Source organism: Schistocerca piceifrons, chromosome 4 (assembly GCF_021461385.2).
Source record: "Schistocerca piceifrons isolate TAMUIC-IGC-003096 chromosome 4, iqSchPice1.1, whole genome shotgun sequence".
NCBI lineage: Eukaryota > Metazoa > Arthropoda > Insecta > Orthoptera > Acrididae > Schistocerca > Schistocerca piceifrons.
In genome coordinates, this window is record NC_060141.1 from 533,078,578 (window position 1) to 533,100,653 (window position 22,076).

At 42.0% G+C, this 22,076-nt stretch overlaps 1 protein-coding gene across 1 annotated transcript in view; it reads left to right on the forward strand.

Annotated features, from left to right (window-relative positions):
* Positions 1 to 249: 249 nt before the first annotated feature.
* Positions 250 to 22,076, forward strand: part of LOC124795442 (neuronal acetylcholine receptor subunit beta-3-like) — a 167,919-nt gene continuing 146,092 nt past the window's right edge. Inside the window, exons 1-2 of the mRNA XM_047259466.1 lie at positions 250 to 308; positions 19,251 to 19,402. Of these exons, the coding sequence (XP_047115422.1) occupies positions 254 to 308; positions 19,251 to 19,402 (207 nt within the window). The 5' untranslated portion in view covers positions 250 to 253. The remainder of the gene's footprint in view (positions 309 to 19,250; positions 19,403 to 22,076) is intronic.

The window sequence follows — 22,076 nt, forward strand, 5'->3', positions numbered from 1 at the left end:
GCCCACACCGGACCTCAGTGAGTAGCTGCACTTTAATAATAACCGCCCGATAGTAGTGTAAAAGTTATCATTTTCATGTTGCCGCTACCATTGTCAGCGGTAGCTGTGAGAAGCTCGTGTTACCCGCGCGGCGTGCAGCAGAATGGAGCGACGGTGGGCCGGCCGGTGGGCGTCACCGGCCCCGGGATAAGATAGCCGGACGGACGGACAGCGGCGGACGCCAGCCCCATACAGTGGCTGCCACATCATCGCCATGGACACTGCGTTGACGCTTCTCGTGCTGACGCTGTTGTTCGTGACCTTCTCAGGTAATTGCTAAATGCAAAGACCGTTGGAAAGGCACCTAACGCTTAGAAACGAACATGATAAGCAGTACGTTCTGGGCAACATCCACCTGGGAGGCTAATAGCAAGTTGTAACATCCACCAGACAGACGAATATCGCTTTTTTCACAAACACACACACACACACACACACACACACACACACACTCACACACACACACACACGTACATACAGGGTGGTCCATTGATTGTAACCGGGCCAAATATCTCACGAAATAAGCGCCACACGAAAAAACCACAAAGAACGAAACTTGCCCAGCTTGAAGAGGGTAACCAGATGGCGCTATGGTTGGCCCGCTAGATGCCGCTGCCATAGGTCAAACGGATATGAACAGCGTTTTTTAAAATAGTAACCCACATTTTTATTACATATTCGTGTAGTATGTGAAGAAATATGAACGTTTTAATTGGACCACTTTTTTCGCTTTGTGATAGATGGCGCTGTAATAGTCACAAACATGTGGCTCACAATTTTAGACGAACAGTTGGAAACAGGTAGGTTTTTCAAATTTGAAATACAGAACGTAGGTACGTTTGAACATTTTATTTCGATTTTTCTAATGTGATACATGTAGCTTTGTGAACTTATCATTTCTGACAACGCATGCTGTTACAGCGTGATCACCTGTAAACACCCAATTAATGCAATAAATGCTCAAAGTGATGTCCGTCAACCTCAATGCATTTGGCAATACGTGTAACGACATTCCTCTTAACAGCGATTAGTTTCCCTTCCGTAATGTTCGCACATGCACTGAAAAGGCGCTGACGCATGTTGTCAGGCGTTGTCGGTGGATCACGATAGCAAATGTCCTTCAACTTTCCCCACAGAAAGAAATCCGGGGACGTCAGATCCGGTGAACGTGCGGGCCATGGTATGGTGCTTCGACGACCAATCCACTTGTCATTAAATATACTATTGAAGACGGCTTCAACCACACGCTAGCTATGTGCCGGACATCCATCATGTTGGAAGTACATCGCCATTCTGTCATGCAGTGAAACATCTTGTGGTAACATCGGAAGAACATTACGTAGGAAATCAGCACACACAGCACCATTTAGATTGCCATCGATAAAATGGGGGCCAATTATCCTTCCTCCCATAATGCCGCACCATACTTTAACCCGCCAAGGTCGCTGATGTTTCACTTGTCGCAGCCACCGTGGATTTGCTGTTGCCCAATAGTGCATATTATGCCGGTTACGTTACCGCTTTTGGTAAATGACGCTTCGTCGCTAGATAGAACGTGTGCAAAACGTCTGTCACCGTCCCGTAATTTCCCTTGTGCCCAGCAGCAGAACTGTACACGACGTTCAATGGCATCACCATGCAATTCCTGGTGCATAGAAATATGGTGCGGGTGCAATCGATGTAGATGTAGCATTCTCACCAGCTATGTTTTTGAGATTCTCGGTTCTCGCGCAGTTTGTCTGCTACTGACGTGCGGATTAGCCGCGACAGTAGCTAAAACGCCTACTTGGATATCATTTTTGTTGCAGGTCATGGTTGACGTTTCACATGTGGCTGAACACTTCTTGTTTCCTTAAATGACGTAACTATCCGGCCAACGGTCCGTACACTTGGATGATGTCGTCCAGGGTACCGAGCAGCATACATAGCACACGCCCGTTGGGCATTTTGATCACAATAGCCATACGTCAACACGATATCGACCTCTTCTGCAATTTGTAAATGGTCCATTTTAACACGGGTAATGTATCACGAAGGAAATACCGTCCGCACTGACGGAATGTTAGGTGATACCACGTACTTATTCGCCTTGTGACTATTACAGCGCCATCTATAACAAAGTGTAAAACTGGTCCAACTAACGCAATCATATTTCTTTACGTACTACAAGAACACGTAATAAAAAACGGGGGTTCCTATCTAAAAAAAAAAAGCAGTTCATATCCATTTGACCTATGGCAGCGCCATCTAGCGGGCCAACCATAGCGCCATCTGGTTTCCCCCTTCAAGCTAGACGAGTTTCGTTCTTTGTAGTTTTTAGTTTGATTCTTATTTCGTGATGTATTTGGCTCGGTAACTGTCAATGGACAACTCTGTATATATACATATGCATATTCGAAATGAAACAGATGTAAACAGCCAGAATACGGCTCTGCCGTCGGCAACGAGTGTATAACCCAACATGTGTCTGACGCAGTTGTCAGATGGGTTACTACTGCTACAATGGCAGGTTATCAAGATTTAAGCGAGTTTTAACGTGGTGTTGCAGTCTGGCGCACGAGCGATGGGACACAGCTTCTCCGAGGTAGCGATGAGCTGGGGATTTACCCGTACGACCTTTTCACGAGTGAATCGTAAAAATCAAGAATCAGGTAAAACATCAAATCTGCGACACTGCTGCGGCCAGGGAAAGATACTGCAGGAACGGGACCAACGACGACTGAAGGGAATCGTTCAACGTGACAAAGGTGCAACCATTTCGTAAATTGCTGCAGATTTCAATGCTGGGCCATCAACAAGTGTCAGTGTGCGAACAATCATCGATACGGGCTTTCGCAACCAAAGGCCCACTCATATACCCTTGATGACTGCACGATACAAAGTTTTACGTCTTGCCCATGCCCGTCAACACGACATTGGTCTGTTGATGACTGGAAACATGTTGCCTGGTGGGACGAGTCTCGTTTTAAATCGTCGGAGTGGATGGACGTGTACGGCTATGGAGACAACCTCACGAAAACATGAACCCTGCATGTTAGCAGGGGACTGTTCTAGCTGGTGGAGGCTCTGTAATGGTGAGGGGTGTGTGTTTTTGGAGTGATACGGGTCCTCTTATACTTTCAGATGCGACTCAGACAGGTGACACGTACATAAGCATCCTGTCTGATCACCTGCATACATTTATGTCCATTGTGTATTCCGACTGACTTGGACAGTTTCAGTAGGACAATGCGACTCTCCACACGTCCAGAATTGCTACAGAGTGGCCCCAGGGACACTCTTGCGAGTTTAAACACTTCCACCGGTCACCAAACTCCCCAGACATGAACATTATTCAGCATATCTGGGATGCCTTGCAACGTGCTGTTCAGAAGCCCTGTAGGATTCATGGCGTCACTTCCCTCCAGCACTACTTCAGACATTAGTCGAGTCCATGCCACGTCGTGTTGCGTCACTTCCTCGTGATCACGGGTGCCCTAACGATATTAGGCACGTGTAATAATTTCTTTGGCTCTTCAGTGTATATATATACATAAAGTATTTCGAACGAGTAAAACGGTAGTTGATAAAGAAAGAGGACCGCACTACAAAGAACTGAAATCGCCCTTGAAAATGTGTTCTTCAGTAGATTTGATTTTCTGAACAAAGTCACTTATCCCAGATCCCTCACTAAAACGTAAATTAAGCTGTAGTATAGTCAGATAACTAAAAATATCATGTAAAACAACTTAAAAGAAAAGTTGGATTATACGGCTTTGAGGCACAGCAGTGCGAGTTTAGTAACATCAGTCCGCCCCGGTAGCTCAGTGGTCAGCGCGAAAGATTGTCGCTCCTAAGGGCCCGGGTTCGATTCCCGACTGGGTCGGAGATTTTCTCCGCTGAGGGACTGGGTGTTGTGTCGTCCTAATCATCATCATTTCATTCCCAAGTCGCTGAAGTGGCGTCAAATCGAAAGACTTGCACCCGGTGAATGGTCTACCCGACTGGAGGCCCTAGTCACACGTAAGGCGGGAGAATATTTGCTCTCGCGTGGAACATCCAGCGTGGATCTGGAATGGAAGCAAGTTCTGTTGAATAAATCGGTAGGACAAGGCACGTGACCTTCACTGCGCTACGACTAAATACTAAATAAGACTCACCTAGAAGCCTAGAACACCAGGCTGACTTTCAGGGCTTGTAGCGGATCAGACGTGAACTATACCCGCCTGTCAAACGTTTGCTCCGTACAAAATACGAGTATTAAGGAGAGTAACGTTTGGCAAAATAATGACGATCATACGTCTTGTTAAACATTCTCTCGCCATAACAATAATAATTATACTGAAGTCTTCTCTGGAAGTATACCATGTTAGTTAGCGCTTCTTGCTTGTCATCTAGAGGTAGCGGCGTCAAGGTAGATTTATTAGCGTTTAACGTGAGGATGTTTCTACAGACCGAGAACCAAACATGATAGAACAGAGGTGTGGAGCCCCGGGATACCTACATCAGGATGACAGATCAGAAATACGAGCCTCTCACCCCCAAATCCAATGCTCCATCCACTTCGCCATCTCACTGAAATCGATCAGGTGTTGAGAGTGTAATTTAAAATATGGAATGAAATACAATGCTTTCGGCCTCAGTCTTTCTAACGCAAGTATAGGGTCCAGACGAGTGAAACTTATCCTTTCCGTACGTGAATTACAATGTTGGCACGAAACTGTAGTACCACAGTCTATACGTTCTGGTATTTTCACGGAGCGAAATGGGTCACTGGGGCGCCCATTGGGTTATCATTATACAAGGTGTTCGGATATTCCCGTTAGAAACTTCTAAGACTTATAGAGAAGGTGAGTAAATAACATTAACAATAGGAACACATATTCTGAAACGTGCCGTTTCCTTTAATGACGATTTCACTTTAGATGTGTAATGCGTCCACGTCTACTGAGAGAATCAGAAAAGTCTCAGGGTTGCGTGTCCTTGGACTTTAATTTACGAGACCCTTTCAGAGACAGAGGAAGAGCCACTGATATGAGTTCTCAGCGTTGTACTAGAAACTGAAGAGACACCAGATGGGTTGGAGAGTGTGTACGAGAACATGCTTCGTAGGTACAATGTCTGTAACAAAGTTGGTGGTCACACTTATAGCAGCTGCTGTAATGCACGCATACCTATCTGTATGTACATTACGCTAGGTCCTTTTATGTTTTGGAATAATGTAAACACGTAATGTTAAAGTGTTAATACAAACAATTGTGCTTAATTTTTATTTTGGTTGGAGCTGCAGTCATGGAAAACTCTTACTACGCCGCCGCCATTTGACTGCAATAACTTTTATTTTATTGTTATACTATGGAGATTTCGGGCTTAGGCCATTTTTGTGTTTGTAAATGGCTTAAGACCGAAATCTGGACCGTATGAGAATAAAATAAAAATTATTATAGTCAAATGATGGCATAATTATTCCAAAACATGTGCTTATGTGATAAATGGATGTTTCATCGTGCGTCCTTTCGAATTGTTACGTAATAACTGTATTGGGTCACGCGTAATTCATTTCTTCAATCATAGGTGGTGAAATTAACATCTAAAATCAAACCGTCGTAGAACGGAAACGTTACGTTTCCAGACTTGTGTTCCTATTCAAAATGTTATGTACTCTACTCTACAAGTCCTATCACACTTCAACTCCTAGAAGTTTGTAACGGGTATTTCCGAACTCCTTTTTGTTGAGTTCAAGCTTTTCGACTGGTTTCGTAAGTCATACACCTTTCCCTGCCATGGACAAATGTTTTCATGCAGTTACTATACGTATGGTTCCATGTATTTTATTTTGCCTGTTTCAGTCTTTATACACAATTATTTCCGTCTATTGCTCATTATAGCCAAAATTAATTATTCCTTGGTTCCAGTAGGTAAATGTTGCCAATCTGTCGGCTCCTCTGTTATGAATTTTCCATACAGTTATTTCTCGTCTATTAACGTTAGTGCATCGTCTTTCCGTACATCTCCTGTCCATTTGCTTTCTAATATTATTTGACACCACCATATTTCACATGCTTCCAGCTCCTTTTTCTCTGGATTTCTAACAGCTCTCGTTTCACTTTCCTAAAGTGCTGTGCTCCTGAACAGCACCTTGTGAAACTTCCCCTTACTTCTGATAACGTGGAACTTCGTGGTCTAGCGATGAGGTGTGGACCTGGAAACCGAGAGGTTGCGGGATCGAATCAGGCTGCCTTTAATCTAGCCTTCACCTGTCAACTATGTGAAAAGCCACCAGAAACAATACGTGGTTCGCATTCCACATCAAAATATGTGTCCACCACTTCCTCGGTTGAGTAACATGGCAGGATTAGGGACACAAAAGTCCCTGAAGTGGCATTCACTAGAAGCACTTTCACTCGCACGCTGCGCCAGAAGCTAAGAATAAATAAATAAAACATACTAGAGCGAGATTTTATACGAAAGGACCTTTTCTGACTCAAGAAAACTCTCTCCTCCTGCTCGAGTATACTTCTGATACCTATTATTTTTTGACCGCTCTGTGTAAACGTACATCTGAGATGAGAAGGAACGTCAGATTTTCGCATTCACCAATGATGATCTGACTACTGACTTCGCCTCTTTTGCCTCAGGACTTTCGGAATTGCTGTTCAACAGCTCTTACTGTTCTTCATCATCTTTGTCTTAGCTTCGTTAATCCTTAAGCTGTCATCACCACCAGTGCCAGCCATTCGACACGGAAAATCATCCATCATCTTGCTCCTGCAATATTTTACAAGATCATCTACTTTCCTTCCGCTAGTTCCTTCTCTCTGTTTTTCCCTGTTTTGTGGAATGCGGCAAAGAACTATATCATCCCTTGCCTGAATACGTGTCTCTCCTACTCCAGTTCGTTTTTATTGTAGCCACAATCATGATTTCCCAACTAGTCTGTTCGCTGATCAATTTTCTTGCTTTATGTTTCTTCCAGCAATATCCGAGATTTCGTATCTACATTATTCTTTGAAAAGTCCGCACTGTATTCAGCTTAATGTGTCTATCCTGTAAGTCAGAACTATAAATACTCACTAACTGTAAAAGTTTCATTTTAGATACAAGGAGGCCCTAGTTTTGCAAATCATTTTTCAAGTTACCAAAAGGGCACAGAGCTATTTGGGGTGTTCTACTTATTTCTTTTGCAATCCAGCCTGTCATTGTTTTCAGCTTCTGCTAATACGAAACTAATTATGCGTTTCTACTATTTTCTTGCCGATCTGCTGTTTATGTACTATTTATATAATAGTACATATTATATAATTAAACTGAATATTATACCTGCTTTTGAACTTACTCTGTTTAGTTCCTTTACTCGTCGTCGAAGTTTAGCTGAACTAGAAACGAAACATAAAATGTGTTCACGAACAGGATGGTGTTTCAGGGATTTCACATTTATATGTATTTGTTCTTTGATTTTTGAGTTGAATGATATGAAAATCCTCCTCTAGCATCAGTGGGAATAGTTACCAGGAAACAGAATCTTCTTCCCTTACTCCTCTGTCAGCAACGAAATCTTCATTACACTGATGCAGTGTAATGCAATCTGTAGTATCGACGTATATATAATTCTGTATATTAACACACGTTGAGTCAATGCCTTGTATTTAAAAGACCGTTTGAAACGATTTGATGGAAGACGAATCATAATATTTCTCAAATTCTATGAATTTCTGGCGAAATTGGTAATTCAATTAATACTCATTGCTCCAATGTATAATATCGTTCACAACGAGATCTTTTTGTAATACTTTTCCTCTGGCTTTAAGTATTTCTCTTGAAATTATCTTTTGGGGGTCTCATTTCTTCGCAACGCAAATAGATACACGCCCATCACCTGTCATTACTTTCGGAATGTCTTAACAGTCGTGGTCAACTAGTAGTGTTTCTGATTATCTCTTAAGTGTACAAACATTTTAAAATAAAATTAAAAATGGTGGGATAATTTCCCATTTTTTAATTACTCGGCTATCTGCTATCTTATGTGAAGAAATGTAGAGTATGCTCAACACACCTTTTATCTCCACACTTTTATAGTTTTCAGTTGATTCTCTTGACCGTATTTTGATTACATCTTCTCAAATTCTCTCGAAGACATTAACTAACAAACTGGGTTAATGCAACAAATTGTAAGTTGTTGTAGACGCTATTTCTGTGACATCCTGAATTTTCTTTAACAGCTGGCTTGTTCGATTTGAGATGCCTTAACATTTGCTTTCTTCGTTCTCATCCAGGATTTGCTGTTTGCGTGAATGTAAGTACATTTGTTAGATAATTGCCTTTTCATTTGCCTCTCTAAACTTCCATTGTTTCTCTATTTACATAATTCTGTCTAAATGTCTTATCATCAAGTGTGATTTCCCTGCATCCTGTTCAATGAGACTCACGAAAGCAGGAGAGTGTGAAATTTAACAATACTGTTTTTGGATTTTTAATTTCATTTCCACCCTCACGTATGAAGATTGATCTCCTACGGCGAAATAGTGATCCCATATTTAAACGTAGAGGCTCGTTGACAATATTTCCATGCTCTCTAGCTTTAAAATATGTGACTTACAGGGAAAAATCAGATGTGTGGTCTCTGTTGGACTATAAAAACACCTGTTTTGAAATTAGCGTAAATTCCAATAAATGTTTCGTTGGCGTGCCGTAATTTTCACAGTAAATATTGCACGAAACACAATGTTCTTTGCGCAACGTATTTCTCCAACGTTTTCTCGAACTGTCCGAAACATCAAAACACTGCGTTCTGCAAGTGATATTCCCGGTAGGACTAAGAATGTTTTTTGTGCGTCAGTGATTCGTACAAGCTTTATTACCGAGATAATGAAGCAACATATTCGAGAAACAAATATAATTTTTAGTATATACACTTTCTTTCTGCAAGACGACAAACACGCTTGAGCCCCATGTCGCCGTTCGCTTATTTTTGCATCTAGGAAAGTCGTGACACGAGGAAAATGTAGCGAAATACAGGAAACCTTCAGAAGGTTGACATCTCGTGCTGGGATTGGACTGGCAGTTTCCCCTCTACATACAAAAATGTAACGTATTGAGCAATCTAGCTATTACCTTTCTATTACAACCTAGACTACAACTCGCTAGAAATATTGAATACTGTAATCACTCGAAGAGAATTCTTCACGAAAGACCTGAAGTGGAACAGCCACATATAAACTACCTGTAGCAAAAGCAGATGGCAGGATGCGATTAATTCGAAGTATCGTGTAAGAGAAGTAGTTCACCCTCGTGGAAAATGTATTACAAGATTCAAATGCGAATGATCATTAAGGAATGTTCGTCAGATTGGAACTCTTGCCACGTACGATTAATAGAAGACAGAGTAGACTCAAATGAGAAAGGTATATTCTCTCACTTTTTCTTAATAACTGCGAAACATTCCATGGAGATCCTCCACAGATTCCGCTGATAGAAGGTAGAAAAGAGGCGCTGTGGATCGCCGGGAGGTGTACTGTTAAAATTCCGACAGAATGCATCTCAAAAAGAGGGAAGCAACGTGCTACCTTCTTCATAGCACAACTCGCGAATTGACGATAACAAGGAAACCGAAAAATTTCAAGCTCAGATTGAGGCTTACTGTGAATCGTTCATCACGTGCAGCATTTATATATTTTACATTCACTTACGCATCATAAAAACTAAACTTTTTAGAAATATTTCTCTATCTCTTTCACCTTGTCCCGCGGTGACTCAGGGTCGGCCATGGTTAACCGGTTTCGGAATGTTAATTTTAAGGGGAGGCCGGATGCACTTCCTGCTGCCACCCCATACCCCCCGGGACGGAATTAGTGTACCCCAACTGTCGGCGTCGTGTGTAAGTCGTGAAATAGCGTGAATGTGTTTCATATGTCTGCGAGTCGTGTAACTGAGGCGGGACGTGGGGACCAGCCCGGTATTCACCTAGTAGGATGAGGGAAACCGCCTAGAAACCACATCCAGGCTGGCCGGCAAGCCGGCCGTCCTCGTTATTGTGCCGGGCGGAGTCGAACCGGGGACAGCGCGGCTACCCGAGTCCAGGAAGCAGCACGTTAGGAAGAAGGAAACCTTGAAATCAGCCATCTTGTAATGGCAGACATCTGATAATGACCATCTTACTGCTTTCAACCAATGAACTATAACTAACTTCAGTGGCATCATCTCAATCCTAAAAGTGAGAGAGGCACAAGAACGCATATATATTATTTGGAATCTTTGTGCTGAATTATCACTGAAGCTACTAATTAATTCTATGATTTTTTAATAGTTAGATATCCATACGATTTCTTGTCATAACGGTATTATTAGACTAAGGGTACCGAGAGCTACAGCTCAGTGCTTTATTAATTTGGCTTGGATTAACAACTGCAGTAAGTTGCCTGCTCTAAAATATTGTAGGAGAAAAATATTAACCAACGTAAAATCTCTAACTTGGATTCTAATTAAGCATGGCATTATCAAATGTTCAGCTACTCAGGAACCACAACCTAAAGAAAAAAAAATAACAACTGAAAATTTTATTGTAGCTTCACTCTGTAATTTAAAAAATTGACACTAATTATATGTACTGGAAATATAATGAACATACGTTAACAACAATTCATTCTGTAAAATAAACCATGGATAACTAATTTAAAGACATCATATTCTCTCCTAGTGTCACTAAAGGTACTGACCCTAGATGAACTTTTTATCTTCTGACGGAATGATAAAGTTCTCAACAAATTCCACTGTTCGGCTCAGAGATGCAGTCGTAATATAAGTTCTCAACTATTTTTTTTTCTAATTCCTGTCTCTCTCTCTCTTTCCAAAAATTTCTTACCCTCTGCAGCTCCATCCAGAACCGTGGAAGTTATTTCCTGATGTCTCAAAACATGTCCCATCATCAAATAACTTCTTCTTGTCAGTGATTTCCGTTTAATTCTTTCTTCACCTCTTCTGTGGAGAATGTCCTCATACTAGTCATCCCAATTTTCACCGTTCAAATGCTTCGATCCTCTTCTTTTCTGGTGTCTACTCAATCCATGATTCACTACTATACAGTAATGCGCTTCAAACATGCAGTCTCATACATTTTTTCCTCATATTACGGCCAATGTTTGATACTAGCAGACTTATGCTTGGCATGAATTATCTCTTGCCTGTGTTAGTCTGCTTTTTATGCCCTACTCTCTTCGTTGTGTAATTTAACTCCCAAGGCATTATTATTCCGTAACTCCTCTAATTCTTGGTCGCTTATAGTCACGGTAATTTCATAGCATATCTCATTTCTGATACTTCTCATTAATTTAGCCTTTCTTTTGTTTATCCTCAATCCACAGTCTGCATTTATTGGACTGTTAATCCAACAAGTTCTGGTAATCTTCATTTTCACTGATGATAGCAGTGATATCGGCAGATCCCACTGTTGCTATCCTTTCACCATGAATTCACTGTAATAGAGAAATGTGCTCCAAACATACATTCTCACACTTTTTTCCTCAAATTAAGGCCAATATTTGATACTAGTAGACTTGTGTTGGCCAGGAATTCCCTCTTGTTTGTTTCCACTTCTTGGATGTATAGGTAGAACTGTAACAGAGAATCATCGAATCTCTGCTGTAACCCTATTTTTCATCCAAGGACTTCGTTGTTTGTCTTCCCTTCTCATTGTTCCCTCTTGGGGCTTATACAGATTGCATATTACTCGTCTTACCCTATAGTTTAACACTGTATCAGAATTTTTAACATCTTGCACCATTTTGCACTGCTGAACGCTCTTTTCTAAATCAGAAAATCCTATGAATGTGTTTTATATTTTCCTGAACTTGCTCACGTTACCGAGTTCAATGGCAGAAATCCATCTGTGTTGCCATTTCCTTTTCTAAAGGCAAACTATTTGTTGTCGAACAGGTCCTGAATTTTGTTTTCCATTTTTCTGTATGTTAATCTTATCGTCAACATGCACACATTACCTGTTAATCCTATTGTGTGACAGCTCTCACACTTATCGATCTTCGATACCTTCGGGACTGTGTGGGAGATAATTTTACAACAGACTGGCAGATTCTACACACCAAGTTGAATAACGCTTGTTTTGATTTAGAAATTTCGAATGAATATTGTTTACACTTTCTCTTATATTGGACAGAAAGTCTTCCAAAACTCTCTGAAACACTGACTGTAAAACTGGAGTCTGTTTGTTTTTAAACTTTATTTTCGTTTCTTCTTCTGTCACGTTATGAGGAATTCCTCCCCTCGTAGAGACTTTCAATGTATTTATTTCACTTATCTGCTCACTTTGCTGGATTTAGCAGCTGAAGTTTTACTCCACTTTTACTGACTTTCCTGTTCACTTAATCATGACTGCATTGATTTATGGAACACACACACACACACACACACACACACACACATTACATCAGAAACGAAGTTATGATATTTAAACTATTGTAGAAAGTATAGTAATGTACAGAGCAGAAACATACGAAGTAACAGAAAGAATTAAAATGAACTTACTGGCAATGGAGAAGGCATTTTGGAAGTGTTGGTTGCTAGTATGCCTTCGCCAGTGTGGTTCTTAAATTTGATTTTATTGGATCCATCACTGTTAATAATGACTGCCAAATATAAGAAGATTTCACAGACCTCACAGGTTCGAAACGTAACGTGAGGCCTTGATCCACTCTTTTATTAAACAAATACTCCATTTCCTATAAGTTAATGCTTGAACTCCATTTAAGATAATCTGTGTGCAACTTTTTAACCGTTTAGTTCCAGTCATCCACATTCTATGGAAGGATGACTTAGCCGTCACAAATTGTGAAATGAATAGCTTGTCATCAGTAACAGAAACACATCTGATCTGAGGCTTTCCCGGCGAATGTGCTGTATCCATTGACGAAGTGGTCTAGGGGTAGCGTCTTTGTTTCATAATCAAAACGTCTTCGGTCCCGGGTTCGATCCCCGTCACTGCCTGAACTTTGATAAATAATCAGCATTAGCATTCGAAGACTTCCGGCATAAGAAGTCAGCCTCATTCTGCCAACGGCCTTGTCAAAGAGGGCGGAGGAGCGGATAGAGGTTCAGGGCACTCTCTTGCCCTGGGGGTGGGAAATGGCCCCCAAAGGCGGAAGAATCAGCAATGATCAACGACATGAGGATGCAGAAGGCAATGGAAACCACTGCATTAAAGACACGTAACGTGTATCCACAGGACATGTGGCCTGTAATAGAAGAAGTATCATGATTATCTCTCCATTGGCAAAAGATTCCGGAATAGTCCCCCATTCGGATCTCCGGGAGAGGATTGCCAAGGGGTACGTTACCATGAGAAAAAGATCGAATAATCAACGAAAGGATAAAGTTCTACGAGTCGGGGCGTGGAATGTCAGAAGCTTGAACGTGGTAGGGAAACTAGAAAATCTGAAAAGGGAAATGCAAAGGCTCAATCTAGATATAGTAGGGGTCAGTGAAGTGAAGTGGAAGGAAGACAAGGATTTCTGGTCAGATGAGTATCGGGTAATATCAACAGCAGCAGAAAATAGTATAACAGGTGTAGGATTCGTTATTAATAGGAAGGTAGGGCAGAGGGTGTGTTACTGTGAACAGTTCAGTGACCAGGTTGTTCTAATCAGAATCGACAGCAGACCAACACCGACAACGATAGTTCAGGTACACATGCCAACGTCGCAAGCTGAAGATGAACAGATAGAGAAAGTGTATGTGGATATTGAAAGTGTAATGCAGTATGTAAAGGGGGACGAAGGTCTAATAGTCACGGGCGACTGGAATGCAGTTGTAGGGGAAGGAGTAGAAGAAAAGGTTACAGGAGAATACGGGCTTGGGACAAGAAATGAAAGAGGAGAAAGACTAATTGAGTTCTGTAACAAGTTTCAGCTGGTAATAGCGGATACCCTGTTCAAGAATCACTAGAGGAGAAAGTATACTTGGAAAAGGCCGGGAGATACGGAAAGATTTCAATTAGATTACATCATGGTCAGACAGAGATTCCGAAATCAGATACTGGACTGTAAGGCGTACCCAGCAGCAGATATAGACTCAGATCACAATATAGTAGTGATGAAGAGTAGGCTGATGTTCAAGACATTAGTCAGGAAGAATAAATACGCAAAGAGGTGGGATACGGAAGTACTAAGGAATGACGAGATAGCTTGAAGTTCTCTAACGCTACAGATACAGCAATAAGGAATAGCGCAGTAGGCAGTACAGTTGAAGAGGAATGGACATCTCAGAAAAGGGTCATCACAGAAGTTGGGAAGGAAAACATAGGTACAAAGAAGGTAGCTACGAAGAAACCATGGGTAACAGAAGAAATGCTTCAGTTGATTGATGAAAGGAGGAAGTACAAATATGTTCGGGGAAAATCAGGAATACAGAAATACAAGTCGCTGAGGAATGAAATAAATAGGAAGTGCAGGGAAGCTAAGACCAAATGGCTGCAGGAAAAATGTGAAGACTTCGAAAAAGATATGATTGTCGGAAGGACAGACTCAGCATACAGGAAAGTCAAAACAACCTTTGGTGACATTAAAAGCAACGGTGGTAACATTAAGAGTGCAACGGGAATTCCACTGTTAAATGCAGAGGATAGAGCAGATAGGTGGAAAAAATACAATGAAAGCCTCTATGAGAGTGAAGATGTGTCTGATGTGATAGAAGAAGAAACAGGAGTCGATTTAGAAGAGATAGCGGATCCAGTATTAGAATCGGAATTTAAAAGAGCTTTGGAGGACTTACGGTCAAATAAGGCAGAAGCGATAGAGAACATTCCATCTGGCCGAGCGGTTCTAGGCGCTACAGTCTGGAACCGCGCGACCGCTGCGGTCGTAGGTTCGAATCCTGCTTCGGGCATGGATGTGTGTGATGTCCTTAGGTTAGTTAGGTTTAAGTAGTTCTAAGTTCTAGGGGACTTATGACCTCAGCAGTTGTGTCCCATAGTGCTCAGGGCCATTTGAACCATTTTTTTTTGAACATCCATCAGAATTTCTAAAATCATTGGGGGAAGTGGCAACAAAACGACTATTTCGTTGGTGTGTAGAATATATGAGTCTGGAGACGTACCATCTGACTTTCGGAAAAGCAACATCCACACAATTCCGAAGACGGCAAGAGCTGACAAGTGCGAGAATTATCGCACAATCAGCTTAACAGCTCATGCATCGAAGCTGCTTAAAAGAATAATATACAGAAGAATGGAAAAGAAAATTGAGAATGCGCTAGGTGACGATCAGTTTGGCTTTAGGAAAAGTAAAGGGACGAGAGAGGCAATTCTGACGTTACGGCTAATAATGGAAGCAAGGCTAAAGAAAAATAGAGACACTTTCATAGGATTTGTCGACCTGGAAAAAGCGTTCAACATTATAAAATGGTGCAAGCTGTTCGAGATTCTGAAAAAAGTAGGGGTAAGGCATAGGGAGAGATGGGTCATACACAATATGTACAAGAACCAAGAGGGAATAATAAGAGTGGACGATCAGGAACGAAGTGCTCGTATTATGAAGGGTGTAAGACAAGGCCGTAGCCTTTCGCCCCTACTCTTCAATCTGTACACTGAGGAAGCAATGATGCAAATAAAAGAAAGCTTCAGGAGTGGAATTAAAATACAAGGTGAAAGAATATCAATGATACGATTCGCTGATGACATTGCTATCCTGAGTGAAAGTGAAGAAGAATTAAATGATATGCTGAACGAAATGAACAGTCTATGAGTACACAGTATGGTTTGAGAGTAAATCGGAAAAAGACGAAGTAGTAGAAATGAGAACAGCGAGAAATTCAACATCAGGATTGATGGTCACGAAGTCAATGAAGTTAAGGAATTCTTCTACCTAGGCAGTAAAATAACCAATGACGGACGGAGCAAGGAGGACATCAAAAGCAGACTCGCTATGGGAAAAAAAGGCATTTCTGGCCAAGAAAAGTCTACTAATATCAAATGCCGGCCTTAATTTGAGGAAGAAATTTCTGAGTATGTACGACTGTAGTACAGAATTATATGGTAGTGAAACATGGACTGTGGGAAAACCGGAACAGAAGAGAATCGAAGCATTTGGGATGTGGTGCTATAGACGAATGTTGAAAATTAGGTGGACTGATAAGGTAAGGAATGAGGAGGTATTACGAAGAATATGATAGGAGAGGAATACACTGATAAGGAGAAGTGACAGGATGATAGGACATCTGCTAAGACATGAGGGAATGACTTCCATGGCACTGGAGGGTGCTGTAGAGGGTTCAAATGGCTCAGAGCACTATGCGACTTAACGTCTGAAGTCATCAGTCGCCTAGAACTTGGAATTAATTAAACCTAACTAACCTAAGGACAGCACACACATCCATGCCCGAGTCAGGATTCGAACCTGCTGCCGTAGCGGTCTCTCGGCTCCAGACTGTAGCGCCTAGAACCGCAAGGCCACTCCGGCCGGCGCTGTAGAGGGGAAAAACTGTACAGGAAGACAGAGATTGGAATACGTCAAGCAAATAATTGAGGATGTAGGTTGCAAGTGCTACTCTGAGATGAAGAGGTTAGCACAGGAAAGGAATTGGTGGCGGGCCGCATCAAACCAGTCAGTAGACTGATGATAAAAAAAAAAAAAAAAGAAAAAAAAAGTGCCTGTATCCAAGGTTCTCGGGTGTCCAGCCGGATCCGATCGTCGAAGTTCCACGATATTTCGACGAATAACCGTTCCGCCATCATCAGGTGGTGCTGATGGAATGATCTGTCAGCCCTGTGTCCGTGGTATTTATGTCCGCGGGGTCCCGAGTCGTACCCCGGCGCGGACGGCCGACGGGGCGCCGCGTGGTGGGAGGGGTGGGGGTAGCTGCAGCCACGCCCGGTGGTAGGCGCAGGTCATCTCCGTCCGCCGTGGCGGAAGGATCTCGCGTCCGCTCGTGCCGTTGCTCTTTGATGGTGTTTAATAATGGTTTCCAGGCCTTGCTAAGTTGAAACCCGGTGTCCCTGTTGATGAGGATACAACTGACAAACGTATTTCCAGAACATTTCAATAACAACACGTTCGAAATTATAAATTTGCCCACATAAAACTTTTAATTATTTTGTTATTGACGTACTTGCACTTTACTGGGTTCAAAAATGGCTCTGAGCACTATGGGACTCAACTGCTGAGGTCATTAGTCCCCTAGAACTTAGAACTAGTTAAACCTAACTAACCTAAGGACATCACAAACATCCATGCCCGAGGCAGGATTCGAACCTGCGACCGTAACGGTCTTGCTGTTCCAGACTGCAGCGCCCTTAACCGCACGGCCACTTCGGCCTGCACACTTTACTGGGTCTTTTTGTTTGTTGTTGCAAATGTCTCATTATCTGGAAAACGTTAAAGCTTAAATCAAAATTTATGCCAGGTATCCATATTCACAAAATGTGCCGAATTTGTAGTTAATGTTGTGGAAAAAAAGGGGCGATCACTTGCTACTAAAACATTAGGTGTTAATATAACACAGTTTGTACCTACAGATATGTAGGCTTTACTCTGATTAATGCTTTAAAGTCTGCCAGATGATGAGGCAATAGTCGAAACTAGTTACAGAAAAATGAAGTTCAAAAAATGGTTCAAATGGCTCTGAACACTATGGGACTCCATTTCTGAGGTCATCAGTCTCCTAGAACTACTTAAACCTAACTAACCTAAGGCCATCACACACATCCATTCCCGAGGCAGGATTCGAACCTGCGACCGTAACGGTCTCGCGGTTCCAGACTGTAGCACCTAGAACCGCACGGCCACTCCGTCCGGCAAAATGAAGTTCTTAACAGTATCTTGGCTACTTGTATAAAGTTTTCTGTTTATCAAAGCTCTGGGTCATGACTGAAACAATATTTTATCTGTTGCAAGCATAGAGATACATTTGGGTTCGATGCTGTGCGCAATTCGACTTCTTTAGTTGACGACTAATGTGTAAAATCTCGTTACTCACTTTCAACGAGCGGAATAACAGATAGCAAAAGCGCTACAGATGGTGGTACTAAATCAGCTACTATCGATGAGATATGTAATGTTATCACTATCGTTAACACATTTTACCTTAGGAGATCTTTTAACAGTATCATAAATAGATTTAGGATAAGCAGATCTATTTGAGATCTACACCTCACATATTTTATGACAAGCAGAATATTATACGGACGATACTTGCAGTAGATATCTTTGCCACATTTAATGATATTAGTGTTTACTACAGATAAAACTTAACTGGCTAGGTTCGAGCAATAATTTCTAGAGTGGCATTCACCGGACTCTTCAGGTCCCAAACGAACACGCTTCTCAAAGTTCAACATTAAGTCAAGTTAAACTCTCTATGACTGAAAACAACAGTGAAAATGCTGGTAAGTAGTGTAAATATCAAATTCTCGGCATCATATTATTAGTGGCAACTTTGTGCGGTTGTTGCACTATCTGTGGTCTGTTCCATTACAACAATACTACACAGTAAATTAGAGTCATCAGTACGAACATATCCTCGTTTCATGCTGAGATTCTTTAACATAACTTTACAAACAAACTACAACTGTCTACGAGCATTCACTGTATTGCAAAAATTTGGTCCCAACAAACTTTAGTTTGATCACCAACTACAAGGTGCTCATTAAGACACACATGTAACACAAACTCTAATCCAGTGAGAGAAGTGGGGTCAATAGATAGGCTCGAATGCTAGGTAGCAATAGTGTTTAAATTATCGTCCAGCTATCCGTATGTACACTTTTCTTGTTTTCCCTACATCTTGTAAGTTAATTTCCGAGAGAGTTGATTAGAAAATGACATTTTGATCTCTTTCCCCAACCGTGTTCAGTACCAACCTTTGCCTCGTTTTTGATCAATTAAGCTGTGGCAGGACGTCAAACACTAGTTTTACCCTCTTTGTTTTCCGTCAGTTTCAAAAGATCTATTGACCATTTTTATCCTACTCCATACACGAAGCCACAAGTGTGTTTTTTCCTATTTACATTGCTCTAAATGTAAACAGATGTAATTTGTTTCTGTTCTTCTAGATAGCATTTATCAAATAATTTAGGTGCTATTTCTGTGTTCTTTATTTTTGTAACACCTTCCTCACGTTATGATTCGCAGAAATCGTTACACCACCTCAGTTGCTTATGTATGTGTTAATCTTATTGACGTCACCTGTTGGGATGTTTTACGCAGCAGTGTATGATACTCCTTCCTCGACAGGTGAACGGCGTGCAGTGGAAGCGGTTTCGGCTTCCGCGTCCCAGATAGCGGCAGTGCGGTCTGCCTTATTCAAGAACTACGATCGCGCACTGCCGCCCCCTGGTGACCAGCTGAAAGTGAGACTCTATATTGACCTCCTCAACGTGGATCTGGTGAGGTTCCTGCAAATCGACCGTACCGCTCGGTTAAGAAACATCTGTGCAGTGATCACTACATCCTGGTTTTATTAGATTCTCGTCTTCCCCAATAAACACAATGGCACGCTGAAAGTAATGTCTCCGAGTTTTTAATGTGAAAGGCTTAAAGTTTTTTTTTTTTAAATAAAACTTAAGTTGTTAATATGTCTAGGTATCTGCAGCTCTCTGCCGCTAGAGAGTTCCAAATTGTAGCATATCGGTGTGCAATGTAACTATGTCGTTGCTTAGGAAATGGCGTGCTTTAACCGAGTTTCAAATTTGAAGCGTTCCTCCGGACTTGGAGCACCCTCTTGTTCAGCGTGACAAATACCAGTTCACACTCAAGCCCTGCAACATCTGCAACAATCTGAAGTCTTGGGTTCAGTGTCATTGATCATCCACCATACAGTATAGGCTTTGCCCCATCCGATTGTCATTTGTTTCCAAAACTTAAAGAACGCCTTCGAGAACTTCAGTTCGATAGTGGTGAAGCGATGCAAGCACAGGTTAGGTTGTGACTTCTTCAACGAAGTGAAACATTCTTTAGTGACGGTATAAACAAACTGGTCTCTTGTTGGGAGCAACGTGTTCGTCACCAGGATGACAATGTTGAGAAATAAATATGTAGACATGAATAATACATGTAGGGAAAGCTAACAACGTTCGTTAAATTTAAAATGTTTCAAGAGTTTTCACATAAAAAATTAGGAGGTATTCCCTTTCTGCGTGCCATCGTACTTAGTATGTCTCAATGGAATTAAATCCGCGATGATGACATTAACTAGCTCTCACCTGAACAGATGGGTTAGTCCTTGTGTGCGAAAGTAAGAAAAACATGGAAGAGAAATATATGTAAGCGAGTTATAAAGCCTACAGAATTTTGATTAAGCGTGGATAGAACAGAATGCACGATGTAGCAAGCTGCAAATGTGGGTCAGTGTAAGTAAGACGGAGACCTTGTTGTTATCAAGCCAACAGGTAGCACTACGTAGATTAAAACCAGTGCAGAAATACGAGTACCATAGCCGTTGAATTTAACTTGGATTAAATTGATACGACACAAGAAGGGGAAACCGTCTTTTAAGGGTGAGGAATACCCTGATATACCAAGGTTTATAAGAAGGACAGACATATAAATCACCTCCTTCTCGCATATCAAGATTTTTCGGTGGTGTGGTTCATAAAACGACCCACCTGGACTTCACAGGGGATTTTTCGGGATGTTAGTAGTGTGCAGTAAAACAAGAGGCTTAAAAGCAGCTTGTTAGGGCCATGAATGGTGACTGCAGAACATGACGATAAATATGATAATCAGTGATGAATACCGGCAAAAAACGGTGTACGCACTAGGAGGCAGTACGTCAAGTAAAATATTGAAGTTATGCGTGGAAAGTGACCAATATCTTCAATAAACTGACTTTCTTATGCGTAAAAACATACTGGAACCTTTTGGAACTCATACTTGGAGGCATAGGAGATGCAGGTAAAGTTGCACATTAGGAGTGGAATATGGAAAATACATTACAGAGAAAATTGCGTGGCGGAAACATGGTACACAGTTGCTGTGACTGAAGGCACCACCCTCGCACTAGAGCCAGGGTGATTACCTCACATACAGCCTTGATAGTGTTGATAGGGCTGGGATATAGTCGTCAAAGCATAGTGTGAGGGATCAGACTGTCGCAGGGCCGACTGGAATTTCACCACGTACGTGTTTGGTCCTAGTGGCCCTACACCGCTTCCATGACCTATGTGTTAAGAAATTATGTCCTGTGAAAACATGGTCAGACGAGTGACCATAAACACTGCACGCCGCAGCTATAAGTGCTGTCACTGTCTGCCATCACTTCCGAGATGTACTCCGTGACAGTTATCGATCCACTGTGGGTGCTCAAGCATGCGGCTACTACGTAGATGCTGCCTCCGTGGCATGCGAAACTGTGGGCTGCGCGTATGCCTGACGCTGTCGGGAAAAGAATAGCAGCCTTCCAGCTGGGGATCGTTTGCTGGCTGACAAGTACCTACTTCAAATGGCGTGTCTGAGCCTTCATTGGGTTCGCACCTGGGGGTCACTCACTGTATAGATGCTGCAATATGTGATTAAAAAGTATCCGAACACTCTCAAAAATATACGTTTTTTTCATATTACGTGCATTGTGCTGCCACCTACTGCCAGGTACTCCATATCAGCGACCTCAGTCATTAGACGTCGCGCGAAAGCAGAATGGTGCGCTCCGCGGAACTCACGGACTTCGAATGTTGTCAGGTGATTGGGTGTCACTTGTGTCATACGTCTGTACGCGAGATTTTCACACTCCTAAACATTCCTAGGTCCACTGTTTTATCCACTGTTTTCCGATGTGATAGTGAAGTGCAAACATGAAGAGACACGAACAGGACAAAAGCGTACAGGCCGACCTCGTCTGTTGAGTGACAGAGACCGCCGACAGTCAAAGAGGGTCGTAATGTACAACAGGCATACATCTATCCAAACCATCACACAGGAATGGCAAACTGCATCAGGATCCACTGCAAGTGCTATGACAGTTAGGCGGGAGATGAGAAAACTTGGATTTAATGGTCGGGCGGCTACTCATAAACCACACATCACGCCGGTAAATTCCAAACGACGCCTTGCTTGGTGTAAGAA